Here is a 25131-nt window from a genome sequence, read left to right as displayed (position 1 = left end):
AAGTTTTTTGCAGCAGGAGCTGACTGCAGGTCTGCCATTCTAGCCAGAACCTGAGAAGCGAGTGTTGATCTAGGCTAGTCAGAATTAACAGATGATACCTGCATCACAGCTTCAGACAAGAACTGGTATCTAGCAGGCAATGTGAGAAAAAGGTTTTTGTAAGTAAGCAACAACTAGTTGTTTCTAGGTTCACATACAGGGGAGGGGAGAGACAAAAGCTGAACTTTTGTACCATACACTGTACAGTAAAAAGGCATCATCTGAAATCCTTTTCACTCTCACCCTTTTTGGGCACTTCACTGATTCAGTCGAGAGATGGAGAGTTCCAGTTCTACTTGCCTCCAGCAAGACTGAAAAGATACTCAGGGCACCCATCCTCATAGCTCTCCTGTACTCTAAGAGACCCTAAAACATACCACAAGGGTTGGAACCACAATAGCTGGCAGGACATAGCCCTGCCCTAACCACCAGCTTGTCAAAACTCAAACCGCACATATACATATATATATATAAAATACATATATATATGCACACATATATATGTATATAAAAAGCTGGAATTATCGCTGTGAGCGATACAAAGAAAATACATGATACAAATTAAATGAAAAAATAAATATACTCTGTGCACAGAAAAGCTTCTGTGCAAAGGTGGCACCTTGCAGGTCAAGTACTTTTTTTGAAGCTCTCTGTAAATAAGGCAAAAGCAATGTTTTCTGTATCACTTTCCTCTTTCGCCCACCACACAGCTGCCACATCCACTGCTCAAAGCTGGAGGCAAAGCAGGAAACCCTCCTCCTTGCCAGACTCCCAGTATAGCACGTGGTCTCTACATCAGCATTGTTTACGCTACAATAACTTTTACAGTTTGGTTTATTCAAAAATGTAGACTATTTAGAAAAAATACGGACATAAGCAACACTTCTACTTTTGTCCAGTGGTTCCCTGGAGTCTGACAACGTGGTCTCCCATTGGGCACACTCTCATAGAAGTAATTTTTATAATTCCATGGAAAGAGTCACCAGCAAAGAGTTACATTGGATCTAGACCGTTCATACTAGAGCTGCAAAGAGGTCCAGTGTCAACAAGTCTCTTCAGTTTTTCTAGGAATGAGAACCAAGGGGTCTCCCTCCCTCTTGATGCTTACCATATATGGGATTCACAGTGCGTCATTTTGATAACACCTACTCCTCCTCCCAGCCGCCGATAGTTCATCCCACCATACAACCTGCAAAGACAAGGTTTCAGTGGTCGCACCGGTTCAGCTCCTTCATGGAGCTACCATGGGAAAAACTGAACCAGTCCTTGTAAGCACAATTACACCATTGTTAACCTCTGGTTAAAGCGAACCATGACAAGTAAGTTGGGTAGCAGTCATTTTATATACCTCCAAGGTAAACAGCTGTATCCGCTCATGCCTTTCTCTCTCAAAACAAAAACTGCTTCTCGTTTTGACACCGCAGTTTTCTGTTACTCCGGTAACCACTTGCTTTCTCCCTGTCTGGTAATGTGCAAGATAGAAAAGAACTTTGCAGGCTATAGCTAACCTTGGGCTACGTTTTGGGTAACACAAGAGCAAGGATAGGTTTGCTACTCACAATTCAACTAATTTCTTTTATATTTCTAATACCCTAAATTCAGCTGATCCAACCAAGATATAACACATCCCAAGCACCATCTGTTTCTCCAAAATATGTTACTGAAATGGTGCCTGCATTTCATATGGAAATCTGATCCCTATAGACTCCAGCATCCTACTCACTTCAGCTGCATATTCCCCTCTGTGCCACTGAAGTCTGCTGGCAGAAACAGGAGAAGCAAGTTCTTCAAACAACTCCTACCAATGCAATTTGTTAAACCCAAATTGCATCGGAAGCATTTCTCGGTCAGGCTACACAAATAAAAATATCCTTCACAGAGCAAAAAGTTCAGCAAACAAAAGAAAGAGAAGACCACAGATGTTGATCTGCGATATTGAATGCAGTGGGAGAAAAAAACCCACATGCTAATACCTTGAACAACCTCCTAAACTTCTGTGAATGCTAGCCCAGGCAGTAACTCCTAACTCTAGACATCTTGTTACTGTTACTGTCACTGGAAGTAGCTGAAACCATTCAGCTAAGGAATACAAAGTAGGTATTACTCTACACAACTGGTTTTCTCAGCAGTTCAGAAGGCATTGTCCATAACTCAACAAACAAGGGGAAGTTCCTCCACTGCTTCTTATGACAGCTTATCTCATAGGGAAAGGGTTAATCTACTAGTATTACTAGGCTAGAAAAAATAAGGACATTAATTTATTTCTATTCCCCACCCCTGCCAGATTACTAAGGCAGCAAGAATACAGATAGGAGCTTGAAATTTAATACTAATTAGATTTGGGAATAAATACACAGGCAATTGCTTTCAAGTGTAGTTATGACTAGACAAGAAATGGGAAAAACAGCCTTTCTGCTCAGTACGCATTTTTTGATTGGCAATTTCATATTATTTTTCTCAGCTTGTAAATCAGATGAAATTCTTCTAATTGCTGTCTTGCAGATTTAAAGGGGAAGAACATCATATGCTCAAAGTGTTCTGTTTCAGCTCCTCCAAAAGGATCTGGAAATCAGAGCCTCAGCTTGCAAGCAAAAAATGAGTAGGCCGAATTCTACATCATGACTATGAGCTCCTTCTGCTAAGGGCAAGCTTCATTTTATTGGGAAGCAGAAGAGTCTCAGCCCAAAATAAACAGACGAGGTATATCTCTCTCAATGTGGTCCATTTTTGTTAGGTTCAAAGGCAGCACTTAAAAATCAAACTAGGTTTTGGTATGACATTTTGCTTGCTACCCAACAAGCCTGCTAAATCGTTTATTTTCTCCGGGTCTCGATAACCTACCTATACACCATTTTCCTACCTGCAAAAGATGCAATGAGACTTTATTTATTAAGTGTTGGTTAAATCTGTTGGGATATTCAGACGGGAAAAAACTATGGAAAACTCACTCCCCATTTTACTTAAAACGGAGCCAATGGCTGGAATTCAAGCAGAAATCTGCAAGAAAGTGTTTCTCAACTGCCTACTACTCCCATAGTCATAGACATGGAATGCCATAGGTAAATGGCATATTGGGATATTTTTCAAAATGTGATTCCCTTTCTTACACATTCATGCAAGCCACAATGTGAACATTATGCTGGCTACCACACCCCAGTTCTTCGCTATGGTGTACATCACATTTCTAATTTGGCTGGGTCAGCTCCAGCTGGGTGGCAGCAGCTATAGCTGGAGATCGCTATTTGATTGTTTCACAAACTTAACAGTTACCTCCATGTGTTAGCATCTGGATCAAACACCTCAATGGTCTTCAAGTACGTTGTGCCATCAAAACCCCCCACTGCCATCAGCTGTCCATTCACCACTGCGAGGCCAACCTGCAAAACAACCATCACAGGTAGTAGCTATTTAGCTGGGATGTCCCGAAAAGACAGGTCCTGAAAAGAAAGGTTAAAATGAAAATACTAATAAAAGGATTTAATAACCATGTTTGGTGAAACACAGTCTGCAGTAGAGGTTTGGATTGGTTTTTTTTGGGGGGAGGGGCAGGGGGAGTGGTGAAGGACAAATAAAATGGCCTAAAAAATAACAAGACATGGAAAGTTAAATATATATCTCAAAATAGAGACTCTCTTAAAGAAAAAGCAGAAGATTCCCCTTATTACCAGCTACAAGAACTAGAACTGCTTGCATGATAATAGATACATGAGAACCTAAACCTTTATCAGCCAAAACTTTTTATGTCCTGGACTGAAATTCTTCACCAAGCGTGAGATGCACGCACCAGAGTATCTACCAGCCCACAGCCTAGAACGCTCGCTTAAACTAGGAGAACCATATGTAAGCCCCTGGCCCACTCCTCTTGGGCTGGGGCTTGGACCATCTGTAAGCACCTTGGCCTCCAGCCTTTCTATTTTGTCTTTCTGCTGAAGCACAAAATCACTGAAATCTCAAACAGTTCTGTGGTTTAGGAAGATCACTTCCAGTGAAAACAACTCGTGGCATAACACAAAAAAGACGACAAGAACACAATGTAAAGTGGCCCTTGTTTTGGCTTTGAGGAAGTTAGAAAACTCAGGAAGGCTGCAGATGCAGATGCATCTGTTTAGCAGTTTCTACAGAAAGCAAATATAGAAGCAACTCATGAAAAGTCAATGCCTGATCAGTAACTAAAAAGGAGAGTGTTGGGACAGTGTACTATATGCTTTGAGGATGGAAATAAATACATATTCTCTGCCTCCAAAACCAGTAGTTGCTCAAATTATGATTCATACTTGCCTCACCAGACACTGAAATACTAACATACAGACAGAATTAATCCACTCTTTACTACATAATCCAGTATCCAATAATAAATATTCATAACATTTGCATCTGCCTAAACACGATGACTGCTTAAAACACTATGTTAATCTTTTTTTCACATGCTACAGAAAGCAGAAAGATTAGCAGTTGATGAGAACATGCTGTCACTCCCCATATTCACAGGATTCGGTGAAGACAGGCAACATTCTAAGTGAAAGCCCAGAAACCCTGTTCCCACACATCTCAAGGCAATGAAAAAGACTTTGCTGGAAGTTTGTGTCTAAACACATGCTTGCCCAGATTCCCAGCTCCTTCCTCTGGGCAAGTAGGTACATTCACCTCCTAATTCATCCAAAGTGCATTGCAGGATGAGACCCAAGTATTAATTTTGATACTGTTCTCTAACAGCATCTCATGCCAAGTATGGTTACTTTGCCAAGTAAAAAACTAAATAACTCCTCTGTTTCAGGCCTAAGTAGTTGACTCCGTATAAGGGACCAAAACTATTAAAAAAGACCCTCAAATAACCCCATTTCCCCATCCTCAGGCATATTAAACAGCTGTCTATGGCATGACATGACTACCACTTCATTCCCTAGTCTTACTAAAGAGCTTTGACTTTTTGCAAACCTTTCCCCTCACAGAAGAAGAGAGGTGAAGGTACAGAGGAAGCACGAGAGAAACCTCCCAAGATGACACTACCCTGTGCTCTCACCACGTGATTATGTATAGTATAAGCAAGCAATTCAAGCCAAACTCACTCCACTTCGGCGGGATGTCATGGCCACAACAGGAGACCACTGGTTGGTTCGAGGGTTGTATCTCTCAGCACTACTGAGCTCTGTCGTATCGTCTCTGCCTCCCACAGCATATATCATGTCTTGGTATACAGCACAGCCCAGGTGCTTCCTCCTCGTCCCCATGGGTGCAATTGTGTGCCAGCGGTTCTCCTGGGGATTGTAGCGTTCCACTGCAGAGGAAATGACACATCTTTGGACAACAAGGTTGGCAGGCAGTGGGGGTTAGCTCTTTTGAACCTGCATCCAAAGTATTGCTCAGTCTGTAAAGACATAGCAATTTCTACATGCCAAAAATAGGATGAACCACTTTGTTATCTCTCACTCTAATGCTTTTCTTCTATAGAAGGCTTGCTATTCTCTCTCCAGTCCTACACAGTCAATCACATTCAGCATCTTCACTCAAGAGGGAGCTGGCAATGCTACAAACTGACCTGCATTACTGTCTTGCAGTAGTTTTACCTTTGGCACCTTCCTTCCTACAGTAGAAAAGGGCTACTGCAGGAAAAAAGATGCACTTGCAACTGTTATGCAAACGATCAAAGTATTTTATTCAGGACACACTGCCAAATGCAGCATTGAGAAAGAAAAAAAACCACACACAACCAGGTAATAGGGGCTCACAAGTCTACAGAGTGAATTACCGTATGGTAAAAATCACATTTAAAGGAGAAAAAACACAGCAAACTGATGACTAATTTATTCAACAGTCATCTGGGGACACTAAGGACAAACAGGACAGTGACAAGCGCTGACTGCAATAAGGGACAGCAAAAGTCATACCAGTATTGAGAGGAGAAGTGCCATCAGAGCCTCCCACAGCATAGAGGAAGCCCCCTAGCACAGCCACTGCAACTCCCAGGCGCCTGGTGCTCATGGAAGCCACTCGAGTCCATTTGTTTTCTTTGGGATCATACCTGGCAAAAGAATAAACACCAAAGCTTAGTGAAGTGTCAACATCTTCACAAAGGGGCAGGAACACTGACCTTATTCTCTCCAAACAAAAATCCTCGTAAGATTTGTACAGTACTTACCTCCTCTCCAGCTCATCTGCATCAACTGCACTTTCTAAGAGACCCTCTTCGCCCTGTGCCCACCCCTCCACCCCCCCCTTTTTTTGTTTTTTTTTTTTAATTAAAAAGTACCTTTCCACAATGTTGAGACAAGAGACACCATCCTGGCCACCCACAGCGTAGAGGTAGCCTCCAAGAACTGCTACTCCAACACTGGTCCTGCAGGTGCTGGTGGGGGCCACATCACTGCTCCACTGATTGGTCTTTGGATCATACCTAGAAAAACACACCGAACAGCACAATTGCTTGACTAGGTATGCTTCAGACTCCCCCATGCTTGGGAACTACTACGGCAGTGAAACTTGCCTATCTTGAGCTTAAACTGCAACACAGCTATTTTTAAGTTGGATAAAACCCCTGAAGTGATATAATGCATCCAAATACATGTTATTCCAGGGATGTTCAAACTACAGCTTGAGATGATTCACACTGAAGATCAAAGGTTCAGGTTCATAAGACAGCACGTTACCAGGGACTGGCTGACATGTGGTAACTTGCATCTATGCAAAAAGCAGCAGCCAGAGTTACTCTGCTGTATGTTCTCTGCAGTTCACACAAGAACTCAGCCAGCACTGGAACCTGCACTTCAAGATAAAAGATGAAGGAACCTGATGGACTTGGAAATCCAGAGACAAGGAGATATGGTGCATAGCAGCAGAGTCCAGGACATGGGAGATGTAAGGCTAGAGTCATGACGTGGGAAGCTGGGAGTACGCGAGGATATACATGGGAAGAAGGGGAGGCTCGAGGAGAAAGGAGATATTTGTATAGCTCATTGGATTTGTTACAGGGCCCAGATTTAGAGTACTAGGAGTGCTTGAGTCACATGGCTTTTAGGCATGGGGATTGCCATATGCAGCTCCCAGAAACAGGAAGCCTGGCAAAGCTTGTTTGATTTATGTCTTTCACAGGTCTAAAACTGCCTTATTTTCCTTCTTCTGTATAAGTGCCAAGGTTCCTTAATTCTCTAGTTGCCACTCCACAATAAAATTCCAAGATCTTCCCCTCAACATCTAAGAAATGCTACTGTAACCTCACCTTCCACAACAATGCTAAAAACAAACCAGCAATTGCAAAGAAGCTTAACCAGGATCATCACTCCTCCCATCAATTACACCCAGACCCATCTCTTACATATGCCTTCTTTATACCAAAGGCTATGTCTTATCTCATTAAGCTGGGGATAACATGACACAAGCTGTCATGCATGAAAGCCTATTTCAGCAGTAAACCAACACAATACTGGAGGGGTATGCAAGGGAGGAGGAAATGTAGATAACATGTAATATAAATTTCAGGTTTTCAGCAGAACAAGAACACAGCTGGCAAAATGAACTCATTTTTAAGAGGCTGCACCCAGGTTTAAACATTCAGAGTTAACATTTTGCACATTGGCCTTATGGAGACCTACCTTTCTACACTGTTAAGATAAGAGGAACCATCATGGCCTCCCACAGCATAGAGGAGATCATCCAGAACACTGACTCCAACGCCACAGCGTCTTTTGCTCATGGAAGCCACCATCCGCCACTCATTGGTTTGAGGGTCATAGCGCTCAACACTGGAAATTGCATCCCCACTACACCAGCCCCCCACTGTAGGAACCAAACACAAGAAATAGCATCATAATAACGCACTGAGCTCACATACTGTATGTGTGCCTGGTACAAATAATCCCTCCGGACTTTGTCAGCCTTAGCCCAGTAGACCCACCTCCAAGTTACTCATTCTGAGGATTATAGTTAGAAGACAGAATGTGCTTTTCAAGAGATTAGCGTAAGTTTGGAAGTACTGTGGCATTCATAGCACCAAAGAAATCACACAAGTAAAAAAGTGTAAGTTAACTCAAATCTCCAAACATTAATGCAAAGGTCACTTCAGAAATATGTTGTGAAGACTTGCCTTATGGAAGCACTATCACCAGAAAATCCAGACTTGAATCTCCTGACCTAAGCCAGCAGGAGCCATACATACCTGCAAAGAGCACTTCTCCACAGCGTATGGGTTTGCGTGGTCTAGTTCTTGGTCCTTGCATCAGTGGCCGCTCTTGCGGCAACAGCAGATAGTTTTTAGCTTCATCCACTAGATCCCTGTGCAAGACAGGAAAATATTAATCCCCCAAGTTCACCTGATACCAGTCTCAGGAGAAGGTATGAATCAATACTGATGGCAAGAGCAGCCAGCACTTGTCATGCACTTCATCACGTAAATGCGTGAACAGCTCTAGTTAAAACGTACGCTGTCACCTAAATACTCATCACTTGTTTACAAGTCATTTACACAGTGACAGCAGTAGACCAGTATCAATATTTGGCCAGAGTTAATAATAGATATTGCTTGCTATAAAGACTGATAAAAAACTGTGACAAGAGATTTGTCAAGCTTACTATGCAAAAAAGAAAAACCCAGACTGCCTCAAACTAAAACTTAACAATCAGTTGTTTTGTCTAAGAATAAATCAGGAGTTGAAAAAGCACACAAATACATCATACACACATGACCAATAGATGGAGATAGTACCCTTCTGATGAATATTTTCTCCATCAGCTCTGGCCAGCTCACACTGTCCATCCATTCATGACTTTTCACCTGGACTAATCCTAATATTCCAAACCCTTGAACAAACCAAAAAAGAAAAAAAGTCCTCCTTCCCTCTACAAATGTGGAATTCCCCCACTATGAACGCTTATTCAGGAAGAGAACAGTTTAGCCTATCCCCTGAACTTTTTTGCATTAAGCACAAAAATTGCTTGCTTTATAGATGATACAGAACTCCGTAGAACTAGAAAGGTGAGACTCATACCATGAGAGAAGGAAACAAGTTTCCCCGCCCTAGCATTGTGGGAAATAGCAGACACTAATCCCAGAGTCCAATTCAGTTATCAAAGTACACATTTATTACATAGAGAAACTACTTTAAGTCATAATGAGATAATGAATGCCATGCAAGTGGTAAGCTGTAATGAAAGGCCATGACTAAAGAAACAAAAAAGATGAAATGGAAAATTATACACTGAAGGGTATTTTACCAACAGTCAGACTGTGCACTCAAAGGTTGCTATTTCACTGAAAACTTGAAAGAACAAAAACACTTCCAGGGCACACTGTTGACTATTATCTAAATAGAAAACATGCTTTCTTGCATCATTTGTCCTCCCAGTTGCAAAAAAGGAAATTGTGAACTATCACCCATTTACCACTGAAAAATCAGCACAGTTTTAGAGAACAGATGCAAATAAGGCACCCAAATACAACGAAATCCAATTCTGTAAATCAGTGAGGAGATTTACCGGCATTGCTCATCGCTCTTAATAAGTGGATCAGAGCCCACTGTACCCACAAGAAACTTGGGACTCAGCAGCGGCAGACGGACATGCTGCAGGACCTGAAACACAAACCAGAATATACATGGTAAACCACATATACCCACAGAGATGCAAGAAGCCAAATGGAAAACCATAGTAGCCAATAAGTTTTGATAAAGAGTTGGTAATTCCTCTGGCAAACATGCACAGTCATTTACACAGCCAAATCCTGGCTTTTCAGTTAAATGCAGCTCATCTTGCAGCACGTTTGCCTTTTCAACATATCAATTTAGATACCCAGCAGAAAATCAGTATTTGAAAGGAGACAATCCACTGGATCTATTAACAGATGAAAACAAGGTCACAACTGAAAACCTTTATAAAATTACAGATGTGAATACGTCTGCTAGAAATACTAGTTTAGTTAGAAGTTTCATCAACCATTTAGCTCTCTTAAATGTGACTGGTATTGTGCAGTATATGAACAATAACAAATAACATTGCCTTTCATAATGGCCTAGAATTTAGAGGTGCATGCAGGTATAGACAGAGGGGCCTAAAAAGGCAAACAGTTGTAAGAGCATTAAGAGCTACCTTCAGAACAGCAGGTTTTTCTGGTTTGGTTTGTTTATTTAAAACAATTTTCAAAAGCTTTCCACGAAATAAAGTTGCATTTAATGTCTATTTCCAAAGCAGAAACACTGAGGCAGGCAAACTCTCACCTCTTTTGATCAGAAAGCCTGAGACTTCAGAGGCTTTCCGGCTGACAGCTTTGTCAGAATGGGTGCTTCTGTGAAATGGCTTGGCTTAGATGAAGCATCGAATTTCAACAAAACCATTCTGACAAGCTCCAGTATAAGATCATGAGGGCTGAGGCATAAATCAAACAGCAGAGCTTAAAGATACACTACAAACGAAGACAAGCTTTTTCTTATCCACTACGTTTTTTATACAACACTCAAGCAATGCAGGCAGGTTTGTCTGGACAGACTACTGGAATGATCTAGTTTGGCAAGTCCTACCTGGAAAAAATTCAACAAAGCCCCTATTAAAGGCTCTAGCCACCGCACCTTCCAGCCTAGATGAAGGGAAAGTGCAAGCCACCTAGCACAGGTGGAAGTCAGAGAGAATTACTGTGGCTTTGCATGCATTCAGAACTGTGACACTGCTGTGGCACCACCATATCAGCCCTCATTACTCTTCCCCTGGATAAAGCGGTCTCGAATGTTACTGCGCTCGAGATTACCTGTGGTAGCTGGGGTCGTCTTTCCTGAATGCTGTATTTCACCCAGGCCATCACCGCATTGAACACCTGCTCTTCGCTGCGAACATTTAACTCATCACTTGATATAATGTCTATGAGCTGATTGGCAGGAAGCAGCATGAACTCCTCACTCTCCATCACCTGGGTAAATGGAAAGGGAAAAAAAAAAAAAAGTAAGGACAGTGGCCAAAGCACTATGGCCATTCACCACTTCAGCACTTCAGTGCAACTCTAAAGTGGATACAGTCCGCTTTAATTAGAGTCTGACGGACTGATCCAGTAAAGTGCAAAATACCCATCACTGTTTTGACATCAACACACATGAAGTTTGCTGCACAGAGCAGAATGCAGTCCCTAGCAACACAACACAGACACCTTTAGATGGGGATGCAAGTGAAAGGGAATTTTACACAAAGGTTTTTTGTAGGACACTTTTAAAGGGTCAAACCACAGAACACACTGATCAGGTTTCAAAATCTAGGAAAAGCAAAGCCCTTCTTTAAAATCAGTCACCTTGTTTGCTGTGTCTAATATATAAAGCAGATTTAAAAATGCTGCATAGGTGATAAACACGTGACTGAAAAGTGGTATCGGAATAGAGAGGCTCTATTCACAAGAAATCCAAAACAGAGCACAAAAGTAAGAGTCTCAGAAACAAGTTACCAGAGGCATTGTAGAGAACATGGAAAGTCTTCCTGAATGCCAATTTGTGGCAGAACAGAAAATATTTCAGGAGAGGGCGATGAACTTACTTGATTCCGCCTCTTTCATTTGCTCTAAATATATACATAGAGTTTGCACAAGTCCAGATGCACTTAAGAGGGAATCAGAGCCTCCCTAAGGCCCTAAGGACTGATCTCTCGTGAAATTCAAGCCACTGACAATCTGCAAACATGTTCATTCCTTCAGTACCCAAGATAGCAACCAAGTTTCTCAGGAGGCTTTAGCTGCCACTGGAGGACTGCTCACACAACACACCACAGAGCACATGCGAGTCAGCCTGCGACTGCCTTGAGACGTTACAGAGCTCACGCACAGCCACGGATTCTGCACTGAAGCCAGGTAGATGGGAAAGATGCAAGAATCAAAATAAAGAGAACTGCAGAAATGGTTTGATTGATAACTGCCAGCTCGGCTTCCCTACAAGCACTCCCAGTCTGTAATCCAAGAGGTTCAATGACAGAAAATAACTGAATATCGTCTTGTCCTCATCATTTGCGACCACATTAGAATTCCAGGACTTATTTTATGATTTGCAGCATAAATGAAAGAAAAATACATTCTTTGACACCATCACCTCAACAGCAGTGAGCTGTGCAGTCCTTTTAATTACCTGAAGAAATTAATTAAGAGCACTGAATGAATATACAAAAATTGCCAAGTACTGACAACAGCAAATATAGTTAAAAGGAACACAACAGACAGTGAGATCCGTTACCAGCCTTTGGTCTAGGATCCTGTGGACTTTCAGGGGCAGTAAGAGCCATAGCTCACACACTTCTTCAGCCTTAGAGTAAGAACTGGGCTGGTCATTAAAGATCTTTATCAGTATTTTTCCGTAGTCTCCCTCCCTTCTACATAGACTAGCTTATATCTAAACTTTACCCCGACAGTTTGTAAATACAGCCTCAGACTCTGAATACAGAGGCTCTGGAAATTTATGAGTTAAGGATGGTCATCCAGACTCTCCCTTCCACCCTCAGAAAACCCAGCTGCATCGATGGCAAACCAAGTTATTACTACTATGCAACTTGTTAGTTTACATAGTAAAACAAATAATTATTTAAAACGCTTTGGCTTATTTTGGCTGAATTATCAGGACACTAATAATTATGTGACTAATATTAATGGTCTATTTGACTGACTTGCTTACTAAACAAGAACTGGATGGGCTTCATTTCCTCTACAGTATTCATGTGCATTACTGCATTTACAAACAGATAGAATAAATGTCAGATTATACAATATGGAGTGCAATTTTTGTCTGTTGATAGAAAGTACAAGTTGTTCATCCTTAAGTGTATTTTTTCCCTTCACACAGATGTCAGAGACCAAACAAAAAAATACAAAGGCTGTCCTTGTACAGCAGAGCTGTTAATAGAACCATTTCACATTACATGCACAAGATTCACTAGGGGTTTTAGGCATGAAATTAAATTGAGGGGAATGGAAAACTTGGAAAAACATTTTACCAAGAAGTTAATGATGTAATGCAGCAATACACATAAAAATTAATAGAACTAGAGGTTAGCACAGCAGAGGACTTGAAGCAATTCAGACTGCATTCAAAGTAACTGCATGGGTTGGCTTGATGCCTAGTGCTTAATATTTTACATTGCCATTCAGGAAATTCTCATCTCACATTTTTTTTTTGCCAGCTCGGAGGAACGATGACAATACAGCCTCTGCAGAGGAGGGCATATTTTTCATCAGTTCTCAACCTCCACAGTGGAGGATTATTAAGTAGCCAAGTCACTGGCTTCCATTAGGGATTACCAATCCAATCTCCAGATGGAAAATAATGGTAGAACAGAATACAATCCCAACAACCAGCACCATTAAGATTGTCTGCAGAGAAACAGTGGAAGCAAAACAAGTGATCACTAAGGACGAAGAGCTGCAAAATTCCCAGGGCACTGAAAGGGACACCAAAACCTGCCCAGGCCAAAGAAAGAGTGCTCTAATCCAAGCAATTGTTTTCCAGAAGCCGTGATTCAGTTAAGTCAATTATAATTTGCATCATCTTTGAGGAGGAGAGTGTTTTCTTGAGTCCAAAACTTTTGCCTTTGTGTGCTTTAACAGGGATCAGGAAGACAGGAAGCTGTCTTCCAGGGGCTGCAGAAGAAAAGAACCCCATAGCAGGCAGCTCTTAACAGCCAGCTGCATGTATTAATGCTAAAACATTTAAAAACAAAATTGTTATGCTGTTAAGAAGTTATTTAGAGGCTTGTAAGCATGCCCTACTCATGTAATAACGAGAGAAGCACAGTTCTAACCATTAAAACGACCAAGCACTGAAAATAAACGACCATCTGGTTACCATCCTGCTCCCAAAAAAAAAATGCAGAAGAAAAGAAATGCAGAGCAAGCACAGAGCACATGAAATGGCCAGCTAAAAGGTAGGGCTTTTGGGAAATCACCAAGTTCTACAAAAAACAAGCTCTCATCTTAAACAGCAAATTCTATTTTCTAGTCTTCGTGGTTAGGAAGACGTATTTAACTGCAACTTCTAAAGTAAACTGACGTCATGTGTCTCCAGTTAAATACAAAGTATTGTCTTCAATGTGTCCAACAGTCAAGCTCAATTGTGTTTGCTTCTGCTCATAACTTTCCTAAGTACTACCTGACTGAAATTAATCCAATTCCAATCTATTTCCTGCAAGGAAAAAAAGTCAGCAAGCTGCAATCAATCACAGCACTTACATACTGCCACTTCTCTGGGGAAACTAAATTAGCATCAGGAGTCAATACTGGAGTTATTCCCTTTGGAAAGGATCTACTGTGAAGCAGGCGGAAAGAGGACTTTTCTCCACAGCAGGCTACCTGCTACCTGAGTGCAGTTTCTTGAAAAGGCAAGAGACGAATCTCTCTAGCAGGGGAACAGACCTTCATGCTGAGCACACTCCTAGAGAGCAGCTGCTTCCAAAACACATGCAAATTCTTGCCCTTCCAACCAGGGCTCAGGAAAGACACCACTTAAAAAGTGTTGGGCTCCTTTCTGCATCTGGGTGTAACAGTTAAGTAAAGACCCGCTCTTCTCAGACAATTGCTCACAGAATCCTTAATTATAATGCTGATCCTTCCCTGAACCAGTTGCTGGCAATTTTTTTTCCCCAAAAATCATGTAGGCAGAATTAACAAAGGAAAAGAGACTTGGGTTTATAAAGGTCAGCTACAAAATCACACGTTTGAATTACTTTCAAACAACTTCTGGTGAATAACAGATGCTAAACCCTAGTTCTGCTACAGCAAGGGAGTTGAAGACTCCACTGAGGCAGCTGTATGCTCCCCCATACACCCACATTTCCAATCCCTAAACTCAACACCAATTTTTTCCTTGGTTCTGTTGATGTATTTTCCTTACTTTAACACCCGTCTCCCCTTCAAGCCTGTAGAATCCAGAACATTTCTGAAAGGGGAGTGGAGTGTCACACCATTGTGCAGCCATGTCAGATATAATACCAAACTCCAACTATGCCTGCAACCTTGCCTTCCACGTAGCACTCGCCACACAACTCTAAGAGAAGAAATGCTGCGGATCATATACAAACCACCAGTGCAACGCAGTCCTGCAAGTACCTCTTCCCTCTTTCTTCCCCAACTAACGGCTCACACCCACCACTATTAGGGCACACAGCAGATGCAAAGGCAGGATTTGGAAAGAGCACAAAATGAGAGTTGCCCAGGCTCTCACAGGACACGTTCATAAGTTTTACACCATGATTCCAGCATACTAGCTTCTTACCTCCTGGAAGTTATGCTGTGTGAACTTGTCAGCAATCCTCAGTAGTTCACGGCATGAGTGAGTGTCAGCAAAAGCTCGGATGCCCAGGCAATTGGAAGGGTCCAACTGTCTCTTAAGGAACTCGCAGCAGGCCTCCTGGATCTCAGCCAGCTGGAGAAGGCAAGCAGCTGGCAACAAGGTCTGGACATTTCCCTCTTCCACAGTGATCTGAGAGGTGTACGCAAAGTCAATCAGCAGTTCCATGGCCCTTTCATCGATGTCTCTGATCACTACTTCTGTCTGCCGACTCTCTGCCAGCTCCCCAGTGAACATGGCTCGGAAGTAAGGGCTGCAGGCTGACAAAATTACCCTGTGGGCATAGATCTTCTTCGCACCAACTACTAGCACCACATCGCACAACTCCCGGTGCTTCCGGAGAAGATTGATGACTTCCAAAGTTTGTCGAGGGTGCTTGTCAGAGATGTAGGGCATGCGAGCAGGCTGCGGCACCCCTTCTGGCAGTTTGTTAGGATCTCCGAGTGTGCAACGGCTAGTCACATCCATTCCGGTCTCTCCTGGTCGAGTACTGGTACACCTGCAGTGGAGGAAGCCATAAGACAGGACCATCATCAACTAATCTATCACCAGCTGTCAGCCAAAGCTCTAGGCTCGCACCGATTACGAGCGCAAAACCAGCAGTGCCCATAGCTCCATGGTGGAACGTGGAAACAAACACGTGATCACATGAAAGAGGAATCCGTCTCAAACCAAAGCGTACCTAGAAGTAAACAAATCCCAACTTGCAACAGGCTTATATTTATACCTATTTTTATATGCTTTCTATGACACACCATTGTAATATCCAGCTACACATACATATTTATTAGCTGAACCTCATAATAGCCTTACATGGTAGAGGAATATTAGCCCCATTTCCTAAAGAGTGACTCAAAGCAGAGAAGGTTAGCTGACTTGCCCATTGTCACTTGACTTTTCTTTGACAGAGCTGGAGATGGATTTCCACTGCAAAGAATTCCAGTTGCATGATTTAACCAAACTTCTCTGTTCTTCTCCCTACATTTTTGATAGGGTCTCTCATCACTGCGATATCTGAACACACTAAACTGTCACACAGATTTCAGTAACTTAAAATGGCCTGCAGCCTACCACGAGTATCTTTCAGGTTCACAGAATATCCATTTAATCATCACCTCTTCAGTTATTTTTGAATTATGGAGGCTTCTGACTCAATCTACCTTCCCTGACATGTTTCACTTTCCCTAGAACGGCAGACTAAGAACTGCAGAGGGCAATTGGGATTATCAGACCAATCAGGAAAAAGTCAAAACAATCGAAGTATGCACGACTATCAGCCTACCAAAAAAGGAAGAAAATAAAGTCAAGATTGTAACTTTAGCGATGAGGAACAACTTGAGAATATATAAACCAAGTTTCTGGCACAAAGTAGGAAAAAGATACTATCTTCCCAGCTCCGCGTGCATCATTCTAGCTATCTGATGTCCTTCCTTATGAAAGTTCAGGTACCTTTCCTTTATCCCTCACATCCCTGAGCAGATGTCAGCTTTGTCACGGCTTAAGTGCAACACCCCTCTGCACGGCAGAACGACAATGCTGACAGATCACGCTTTGCGCCATGTATGCTACTAACTCGAGAGAACGGGAATGCAGTATTGCCCCGAGCCCTTCTGCTGTTCTGTAGGGATGGACCAAGATGACACATCTCATACCTCACTTTCCAGAGACGTCTGCCTACACCCCAGGCTTCACTGTCACGTTATGACTGAAATCAGTGTTAAATAAGAAGAATTGAACCCAACTCTATTTTCAGCAGTCAGACTAAATAAACAGATCAGTGCACACTAAACACACCACACACGTAACTGAGACGCCATTTTGCATGTTTGGAGCATATTTGAATTTCTGCCACATATTATATGAACAATTATTAAAAAGAATAATCAGCACCAGTGACATACCAATCACTGCAAAAATAAAGAAAATACAGGAAATTATTGCCTCTTCCCACTTCAAAAGAAAACCATCACTTAGAGCAATTAAAGCATACTGAGCAAAATATCAGATGGTTATGAATTATTCAGTGAGTGCACTGGCTGTTGGAGTTATACTGAAAGTCACAATACATCTCATCTATTACCAGCTTCACTGGTACACTGGCATTTGTGGGCTGTCACTACCTCACTTTGTTCACACTAAGAGTTAAAAAGAAATCTAACTTCGCTTTGCCATTGCTCAATGTATTTTGCAGCATGCTTGAAGGAAAGAATTAAAAAAAAAACCTCACATCTTTTCCTCTCATTATTATGTGAAATGCACTTTCTAACCACAGGGAAACCAGTCTCTTTGCAGCGGTTCGAATTATCTTAGCCTGTTTTCCCATTCCCCCCACACCTCTCCTTGATCATCATATTCAGATGTTTCAGACCATTACCTCTTCCTCATATCTTAGTTACACAGATCCAGCTGGGTCTCCCCTCTGGGTTTTGCTGCTTGCTCCTGTTCAGCCTCTGCACCTTAAATGCCTTCGGTTTTTTATCCCTACTCCATCTTTTTTATATCCATCACCGTTCTCCTTTTCTGACACCTCTGACAAATCCTTCTGCTGTTATACTGCCTCCCGCTCTCCTCCACCCACTCTTGTCCCTCACAACCCAAATTTACCTTGTGGGGTTTGACAACCATTTTCAACACTCTGCCAAGTTCCTCACGAACAATGCAGCTAAGCTCTCCCCACAGCAGCACACGCAAACTAAGTTTAATGGTACCCCTACAAAAATACCCAGAAACCTTGGCTAAAGATTAATTTACCTAATTGGCTTACTTCCATAGTCCTTAGCAGCTAAGGCCAGAGGGTAAGTAATTTAATCCCTCTACCAAGTGATGAAGAAAGGTGGTGACAAAAATGCCCCTGTAGAATCTAGCTCTTGCTAAGCAAGCCAAATGGATTTTATTGTGCATTAGGGGTTTCAAGCTATGTCAAACCAACCCCTGGGAGAAAAAAAGAAAAAATAAGAGCCCTATTAAGACACATGCTACTGTAATAATTTTGGACAGTTTGTCTTGACCAGGCTGTCAGTCAGAGCATCTAAGCACAGAACAAGCATTCTTCAAATAAAAACCCATTTCACAGAACTACAGATCACAAGAGATGGTCTATGTCCACGACAGGACCTCCTTTTGGAAAGCAGAACCCCTTTGTTATGCCTGTAGGCTTTCCTCAAAGGCAACTCCCACTAAAAACAACCCTAAAGCAGATCTCAAAGAGCCTTCTGGAATGGCACAGTTTCTAACTACAAAAAGATTAGGTTAAGGCTATGCCACCACAAGGAATAGTGGTGTACACAATAGTGTACCTTGTCAATCCCACCACCCAAGACTCTTTGCTGACACAGAGTAATGGGGCGGACCAGCTTACGCCACGTGATTAGTTGGCCAGATTTAGGCAGTAGTCCTAGTCCTTCCTAGCCAGGACAGAACAGGATTTTTCTGCCCAAATTAGACTCTGCTGAACACACCTTTAAATTAACTAACTGAAAAGAAGTCTGGTTATTGTTCCCATCAGCGTTTATCTGAGTGCCTGCATTGTATCCAGTCTCCTTTCTCCAGGAAAGAAACTGCTGGTTAATGATGAAAGAAAATTGAATGGCTGGAAAAAAGAGTAACAATCAAATTAGCACTCCTGATTCATCCATAACTTATCTCTGGGTAATGCAGAAGCTAGTGATCAATGGGCTTGGGAATTTCCATACTGGATCAAACCAGATGCTTGATGTTAAGCACTGTGGGTTGCTGCTATACACAGGCACAGAAGTGTAAATTAAAAGGACACTGTCTGATGGCAGGTGTCTCCACGAGGATAATAATTTAACTGCATTATGTGTGCATTATGCATATATATGCATAGAGAATGAAATGATGAGTCAGTAGCTTAGAGGTGTGAAAGACAGAAGGCAGCACTTGATTTCTCACATGGCAGGCTAGCTGCCTCCCCCACACACACATGCAAAGCCAAGAGCTGCTCCTGAGTACTCGGGGTGATTAAGAAGGTTGAGGATCGGAGAGGAAATGTGTATACAAGGATAAAAGATTCACACTCAGCTACGCAGATATGCTAAGATTAGCTTCCATCAAAATGCAGGGCTGGGGAAATCAGCAAATACAATGGGATTAAGAAAGGGCTGACAAAGGATAAGTTTTTGTAGCACGCTGCTGAAAAGCACAAATGGGAACACAGGCAGACTCCAACACTAAGTCAGCTAAATAAAAAGGCTGCTCTGCCACCATTTTATTCAGCTATGCCAGTTCCCAAAACTTTATGCATTAACACAGGCATCTATGAGACATCCATCCTTAGAGCTTATAGCAGCTTCTTCCAAAGTTCAAAAAAAAATCTAATAATACATATCTAAGAAAAATACTCTCTGATACCGTCATAGAGCTCCTTAACTTTCAGGTCAGAGTAGCCTGCATTTTTTGTTTAAGATAATGTATGTTTTAGCATGAGATTACAAGCAAGCTTTAACACAGTTCAGCAGAAAACAATAGGCTGTCCTAAGGCCTATGAAACAGAACAAGTCTCGGGCTGAAAACATCAACTGAAATCCAAAATCATACATTGCTCTAGGGGATTTCAGCAGCAATGGACTTTAGTAGCAAATGAAGAAAACAAACCAAACCGGTAGTGACTTCTATCAATGCCTCACTTTGAATTTAATGCGTACACAAAGAAAATATTTCCTATACTCGTTACAGAACTGCTAGAACAAAGATCTTTGATTTGGCCCAGCCAAAAGTGGTACCTTCAGCAACAGAACTGACCACCACAACACTGCTGACTAAGTAAATGGAAATGTTTAATTGTGGCAATCAATACTCTACGAATTAGTTAGCTAAAAGTCTAATTATTAATAAAAACACCACTGACTCCTTTTCTTACCTAGACAGCAAGGTTTAGGTATACGTGCTCAATGAGGTTGAGTTATGAAAACAAGCAGATAAACCTGGCTGCAATATTATTTTACATTACTCAAAAGGGGAACAGCAAGGATCTGGTGCATATGTCCCTATTTACATTGTTTAGTTTCATTTTCACTGACCAAACCCAGAAAACTCAGTTTCACCAAGAATGAGGATGTCCATACGCAGAAAGATGAGGTCATTACCGGAGCCTTCCAAAACCTTCCTAAGCCTTTTGCAGTTTGTCTTGGGCAACAGCTATGTCCAAGCAATTTGTCAACTTCCTCAGTGCATGTGAGAGCCCCAAGCGCACCATTGGGATCTGCTGCCTCTCCCCCTCAGCGGGGTCTGGCTGCCTGTGCTCGAGCCAGCTCTGATACAGCTCTGCTGTAATCCGGGATCAGGCTGCCAGGAAAGAGCTGGGTCAGAAAGAGCCAGGAGGGCCTCCCCACTTCGCTCAAGCCCTCGTGCCTGGCCTGAGCTATAGTAAAGGCACATCTGTACCTGACCGTGTACCCCACTGATACTGACCTGCTGCGTTGGCTTCCTGGCTTGACCTCAGCCCTTCCTCATCACTGCAGACTTGCCTGATGAGGAACAGACTCTTGGCTGACCCTGGGCACCAGATCTGCTTTGCCCTCCTTGCTCAGGTACTGTGGGACTATGCCCTTCACTGGAGAGGTCTCCTCTGCCTTGCTTTTACCTTCAGCAAAACAATGTTCTCTTGCTGCTGCCCAACAGCAAGAAAGAATAGCCTGCCCCAACTATCATTTCATTTCTAATGCACGATAAATCCTGTTTGAACATCAACGTATTTTCTCTACTATAATCTTGACAGGAACAGCTGCAATGCCTTTTCTGTTCAAATTGTACTTCCCATCCTCTGAATGCTGTACACATTTGATACCAACTCACCATATTTACTAATACAGTACTGACCAAGTCTCACTCCCCTCTTCTTGCAACATCTAACAGGACTCTCGCATGTGGTATTAAATGGCTGCAGAGACCTGAGTAAAAGGATAAAAGGAAGTGCTCTGCCATCTGCTTAGCTGGACTTCATAGGAAGATCTGTGAGCCTGAAATCCAATCAGGAAGCTTTTATCATTTTCTGCTAAGATACACAATAGAATAACAAACAGAAATTTTAACAATCCACACAGAGGCTCTTAACACATGCAAGCACATTCAAGAACTGAAGTCCACAGGCCACGATAGAGCCACGCTTGTCAGGCTAGACTGCAGCAATACAAGACATCTAGGCACAGAGATCAGCTGAAAGGTTAGTTCAAAAGTAAAGCCACGTAAATATGTCAAACGTGTTATCCATGCTCTACCCTGGCTTGTCAGAGAGGGAGAGAAAACAAAAGGTACTGAAAGGTCTGGTCTGTATCCATTATCCAAATTAAAAAAAAAAAAAAGAAAACGCCTGAAGTGCCAGGATCAGCACCACAATAGAAAACCTCTACTTCCTCAGCCCAGTGCTGTTGCCCACTGCTAAAACTACCCAGTTTGAGTGGCAGACAGAACTTCCATCATAGCAATTCCAAGGCCACAAACCCACAAAAGACATACGAACTTCAGCACTTTAATTCTCTGCCTCAATGCGACATGCAGCAGACAGCAGACATAAAAATAAATTTAAAACCTCAATTTTTCTATTAGGAACACAAAAAAATAAAGTAGAGAGAAAACAAGAACACAAGCCAAACTAGTCACCAATTTTATGTCATTCTGCAAAAACATTTTGATAAATGGAGTGCAACATAAGAACCTGAAAAGCTGTGGTTTTATGTTGGTTAAGATTTAAACAGTCTCAACTGTGCAAGACTAAGATGGAAGAGAGCTCGTCTGCTACTTATCTGTCTTGGAGAAAAAGGAACTCACTGTAAAAGTAACATACAGCTCGTCATTGTCTAAACCACATTTCTTATCTTGGCAAAAATATTGAACAATACATAGCCCCAGTGATGCCAGTATCGTGTCCCAAGGTTTACTCATGAGCTTAACTGAAGCAGCGGCACAGCCTTTTTTTGTTGCGCTTGGGGGGTTCATTTAATTAAACAATATAGTGTCACTCTTCAGGGTTTAAATGACTTTATTTCTTACCTCCGTCCACCACACAGAACCCAGGCTAATGGTTTCTGCAAATGCTGTAGCTAGAAATGCTCTACATACTCATCTATGCTTAAAATTCCTTGCCTTCTCTTACATGACTGTTAAGAGAATTATCCATAATAAAAGTTTCCCTACTTTCAACATCCTGAAGAGTGCAGACAGACAAAGCAATTTGCATGAGTTCTCTTTACTTCATTTAGAGCTGTAGAACTTCAGGAAACTTTGCTTCCACACAGCCTGTACCACATACAGAAACGTATCTGCTGTTAAGTTTTACCATGGGATTGCCATCAGATAGTGAAAACTAACTAGAACTAGCAGACAATCCTGTTTGTCAACGTGTCATTATGCTGATTTACTGTCACAATTTTTTCTCTATATAACAGATAATGTTTCTGACATAACCACAGCAAGAACTCCCCTGAATTAAACTTCAGCTGCATCTTCAGCTCATTAGAACTGAACCATTAGAAAAGGAAACCTCCTTTTCACCCAAGACCTCACTCTATCAAAGGGACTGAACTCTTAGTTAAGGGAAAAATAATGCCCCTTAGAAATCAAGTTTAAATTTATTCCTAGGCAGTTTATTTCACACAATTTGAATACCTAAGTAATTAAATACTGGATTTTAAATATGATAGTTAATGGGAAAAGTAGGGAGGGGGGATGGAGAATTATGATAACTTGTCTTCCGTAGTCTTCCTGAAAGCATATTCATTTAAAGACATCTGGTCTTGTAAACATTGAAAACTAAAAACATTTAAGTACAGACTAAAGATGAATGCTTTATATTCTAATTCTCCTAACCAGGCCTTTAAAAAAAACAAAAAAAAAAAACCAAAAACCCAAACAAACAACATTTTATGGTCTAGGCACTTATGAAACCAACTCACATGATTTACCATATGTGGGTAAAAGAAAGACAATTGTTTTTCGTATCTTACCTGCGCATTGGCTTTCCGTCCATGCACCGTGAAGAGAAACCTTCACCCTATGCTTCAAGACCTGATCCAAAAGGGGAAGAGAAAAAAAAAAAAAGGGGGGGGGGGATATTCTGAAGCAAGCGAATCTTCTTCCCTCTCTTCAGTCTGGCTCTAGGACAACAGAACTGGCCACGTCCAGGTACTAATACGCCTTCAGGCTCTTATCCAGCTATAAAATTCACAGCCTAGATTAACGATGTCTGGATTGCAGAGAATAAAGCAGAAGAAAATATAATCATCATTAGAAGTAATTTCACCACAGCTGCATAATGATTCTTTAGGCAAATGGAACACACATATCATAAAATCAGTAAACTGTATGCCTCCCTGAATCCTTACAATTGTTCTACCAAAGGAAAAAAATATCTCAAGTAACATGGTGCTTGCTCTCACTCCTTGCTCAGAGCCAGGAAGTATCTCTCCCTCATACATTTACCAGAGATTTAAGGCAGGCTGGCACCTAATAAACAGCACAGCGCTGCTCAACAGCTACACTGCAGAGCCAGAATTTGATACAAGATAAAACTTGTGTCTGGAAATTGAAGATAACTACGTGCCCCAGAGGTAAGAGAGATGCTAATAATGGTACTACATCTGTAAAGATTAATGATGCTGCCTGATGCCCACTCCACTTCCAGAAAATACTCATTTTCTGAGAGGAGTAAGAGTTGCAAACTGCACAGGCTTTCCATATTCAACCACTAACTTCTAATTCTAATGTAGATTAACCCTTTTTACAAGGCCATCACTCATCCCGATTTCATTTTTAGTGACTACGCAATTAGGAATAAATTTAATTCAATCATTATTTAAAGCAGTAAGCCTAACTTTTTGTCATGTATTAAAAGAACAGAAGGGTGTTCTGCTTCCATTTTGATAGTCACAGACTTCTTCCCATCCAGAAGTGAGTGAGAAATCCAATGAGTGGAGTGATAAATAGGAAACCAGTGAAACTATAGGAAAAGCAACGACAGAATGAGACTGAGTAACTATTAAAATAAACAGAAGTAGCATTTCAAATAGAAAAACTTAAATTTAGGAAGAATGAAATCATTTTTGGAAGACTGAGATTGTCAGATTGAAGCCCTGCGTCCAACAATAACAAAATATTTTTGGCACAATTTAAATTAAACTACAAAATGTTTATAGCTTTATTTGGCTATGTGAACAAGCACCTTATTTTATATGCAACATTCTCCAGGTACACTATCGCAGAAACACCAATGGAGCAGTTTGCCAGTTAATGAAGAATAAGCTCAGACTTGCTGTCTTCCACAGCTGCAAATTACTCAGGTTCATACTTTCCTGCAAATAAAGCAAGCTAATTCCTCCCGGTTAGGGTATCACATACCAATTTAAATCCGAGCTATGACTGCTCAGCCTCTCCCCCAGCGGACTCTGCTACCGCTCCTCTCACCAGCGTCGAGGGGCTTCCTGGAAGAGCGAGCCTCGCTGCCTGCAACCGCGGGGAACACCAGGTGCCCCACTGCAGAGTAGCACCTCCACAACTGCCCGTGTGCAGGAACGCATGCAACGATCAGAGCACTCTGCACATGCTAGGAAACGTGGACGATGCTATTCTTAGACCCCTGATTGCATCAGATTTAATCCCCTTAAAACCCACATTGAAAGTCGTGGGGAAAAAGAAGCATTTTGGCCGAGGCTCCTCGATTTAGTGTTCTCCGCGGGGCAGCAACTGGGTGAAACGACGGTTTTGCCAGCAAAACAGGGCCCTGGCTCTCGAGCACCCGCAGGCACAAGTAGGCTGCTTCTCCGGGACGAACACCTCTCCCCTCCTGCCCCCTTCC

The 25131-nt window shown here is 41.9% G+C and overlaps 1 protein-coding gene across 1 annotated transcript; it reads right to left on the bottom strand.

The window, feature by feature from the left end:
* Positions 1-10: 10 nt before the first annotated feature.
* On the bottom strand, positions 11-23349 carry KLHL20 (kelch-like family member 20). Its single transcript, XM_009586207.1, has 11 exons — positions 23285-23349; positions 15249-15822; positions 10766-10924; positions 9505-9599; positions 8189-8304; positions 7626-7809; positions 6287-6430; positions 5925-6058; positions 5106-5314; positions 3310-3416; positions 11-1228 (listed from the first exon to the last, which is right to left on the bottom strand). Exons 1-11 carry the CDS (start codon positions 23305-23307, stop codon positions 1144-1146), a joined length of 1830 nt encoding a protein of 609 aa, XP_009584502.1. The 5' UTR covers positions 23308-23349; the 3' UTR covers positions 11-1143.
* Between the last annotated feature and the right edge of the window lie 1782 nt (positions 23350-25131).

Source organism: Fulmarus glacialis, unplaced genomic scaffold (assembly GCF_000690835.1).
Source record: "Fulmarus glacialis isolate BGI_N327 unplaced genomic scaffold, ASM69083v1 scaffold40269, whole genome shotgun sequence".
Taxonomy (NCBI): Eukaryota; Metazoa; Chordata; class Aves; order Procellariiformes; family Procellariidae; genus Fulmarus; species Fulmarus glacialis.
The sequence above is the reverse complement of the archived record's forward strand: the minus strand, read 5'-3'. Positions and strand labels throughout refer to the sequence as shown.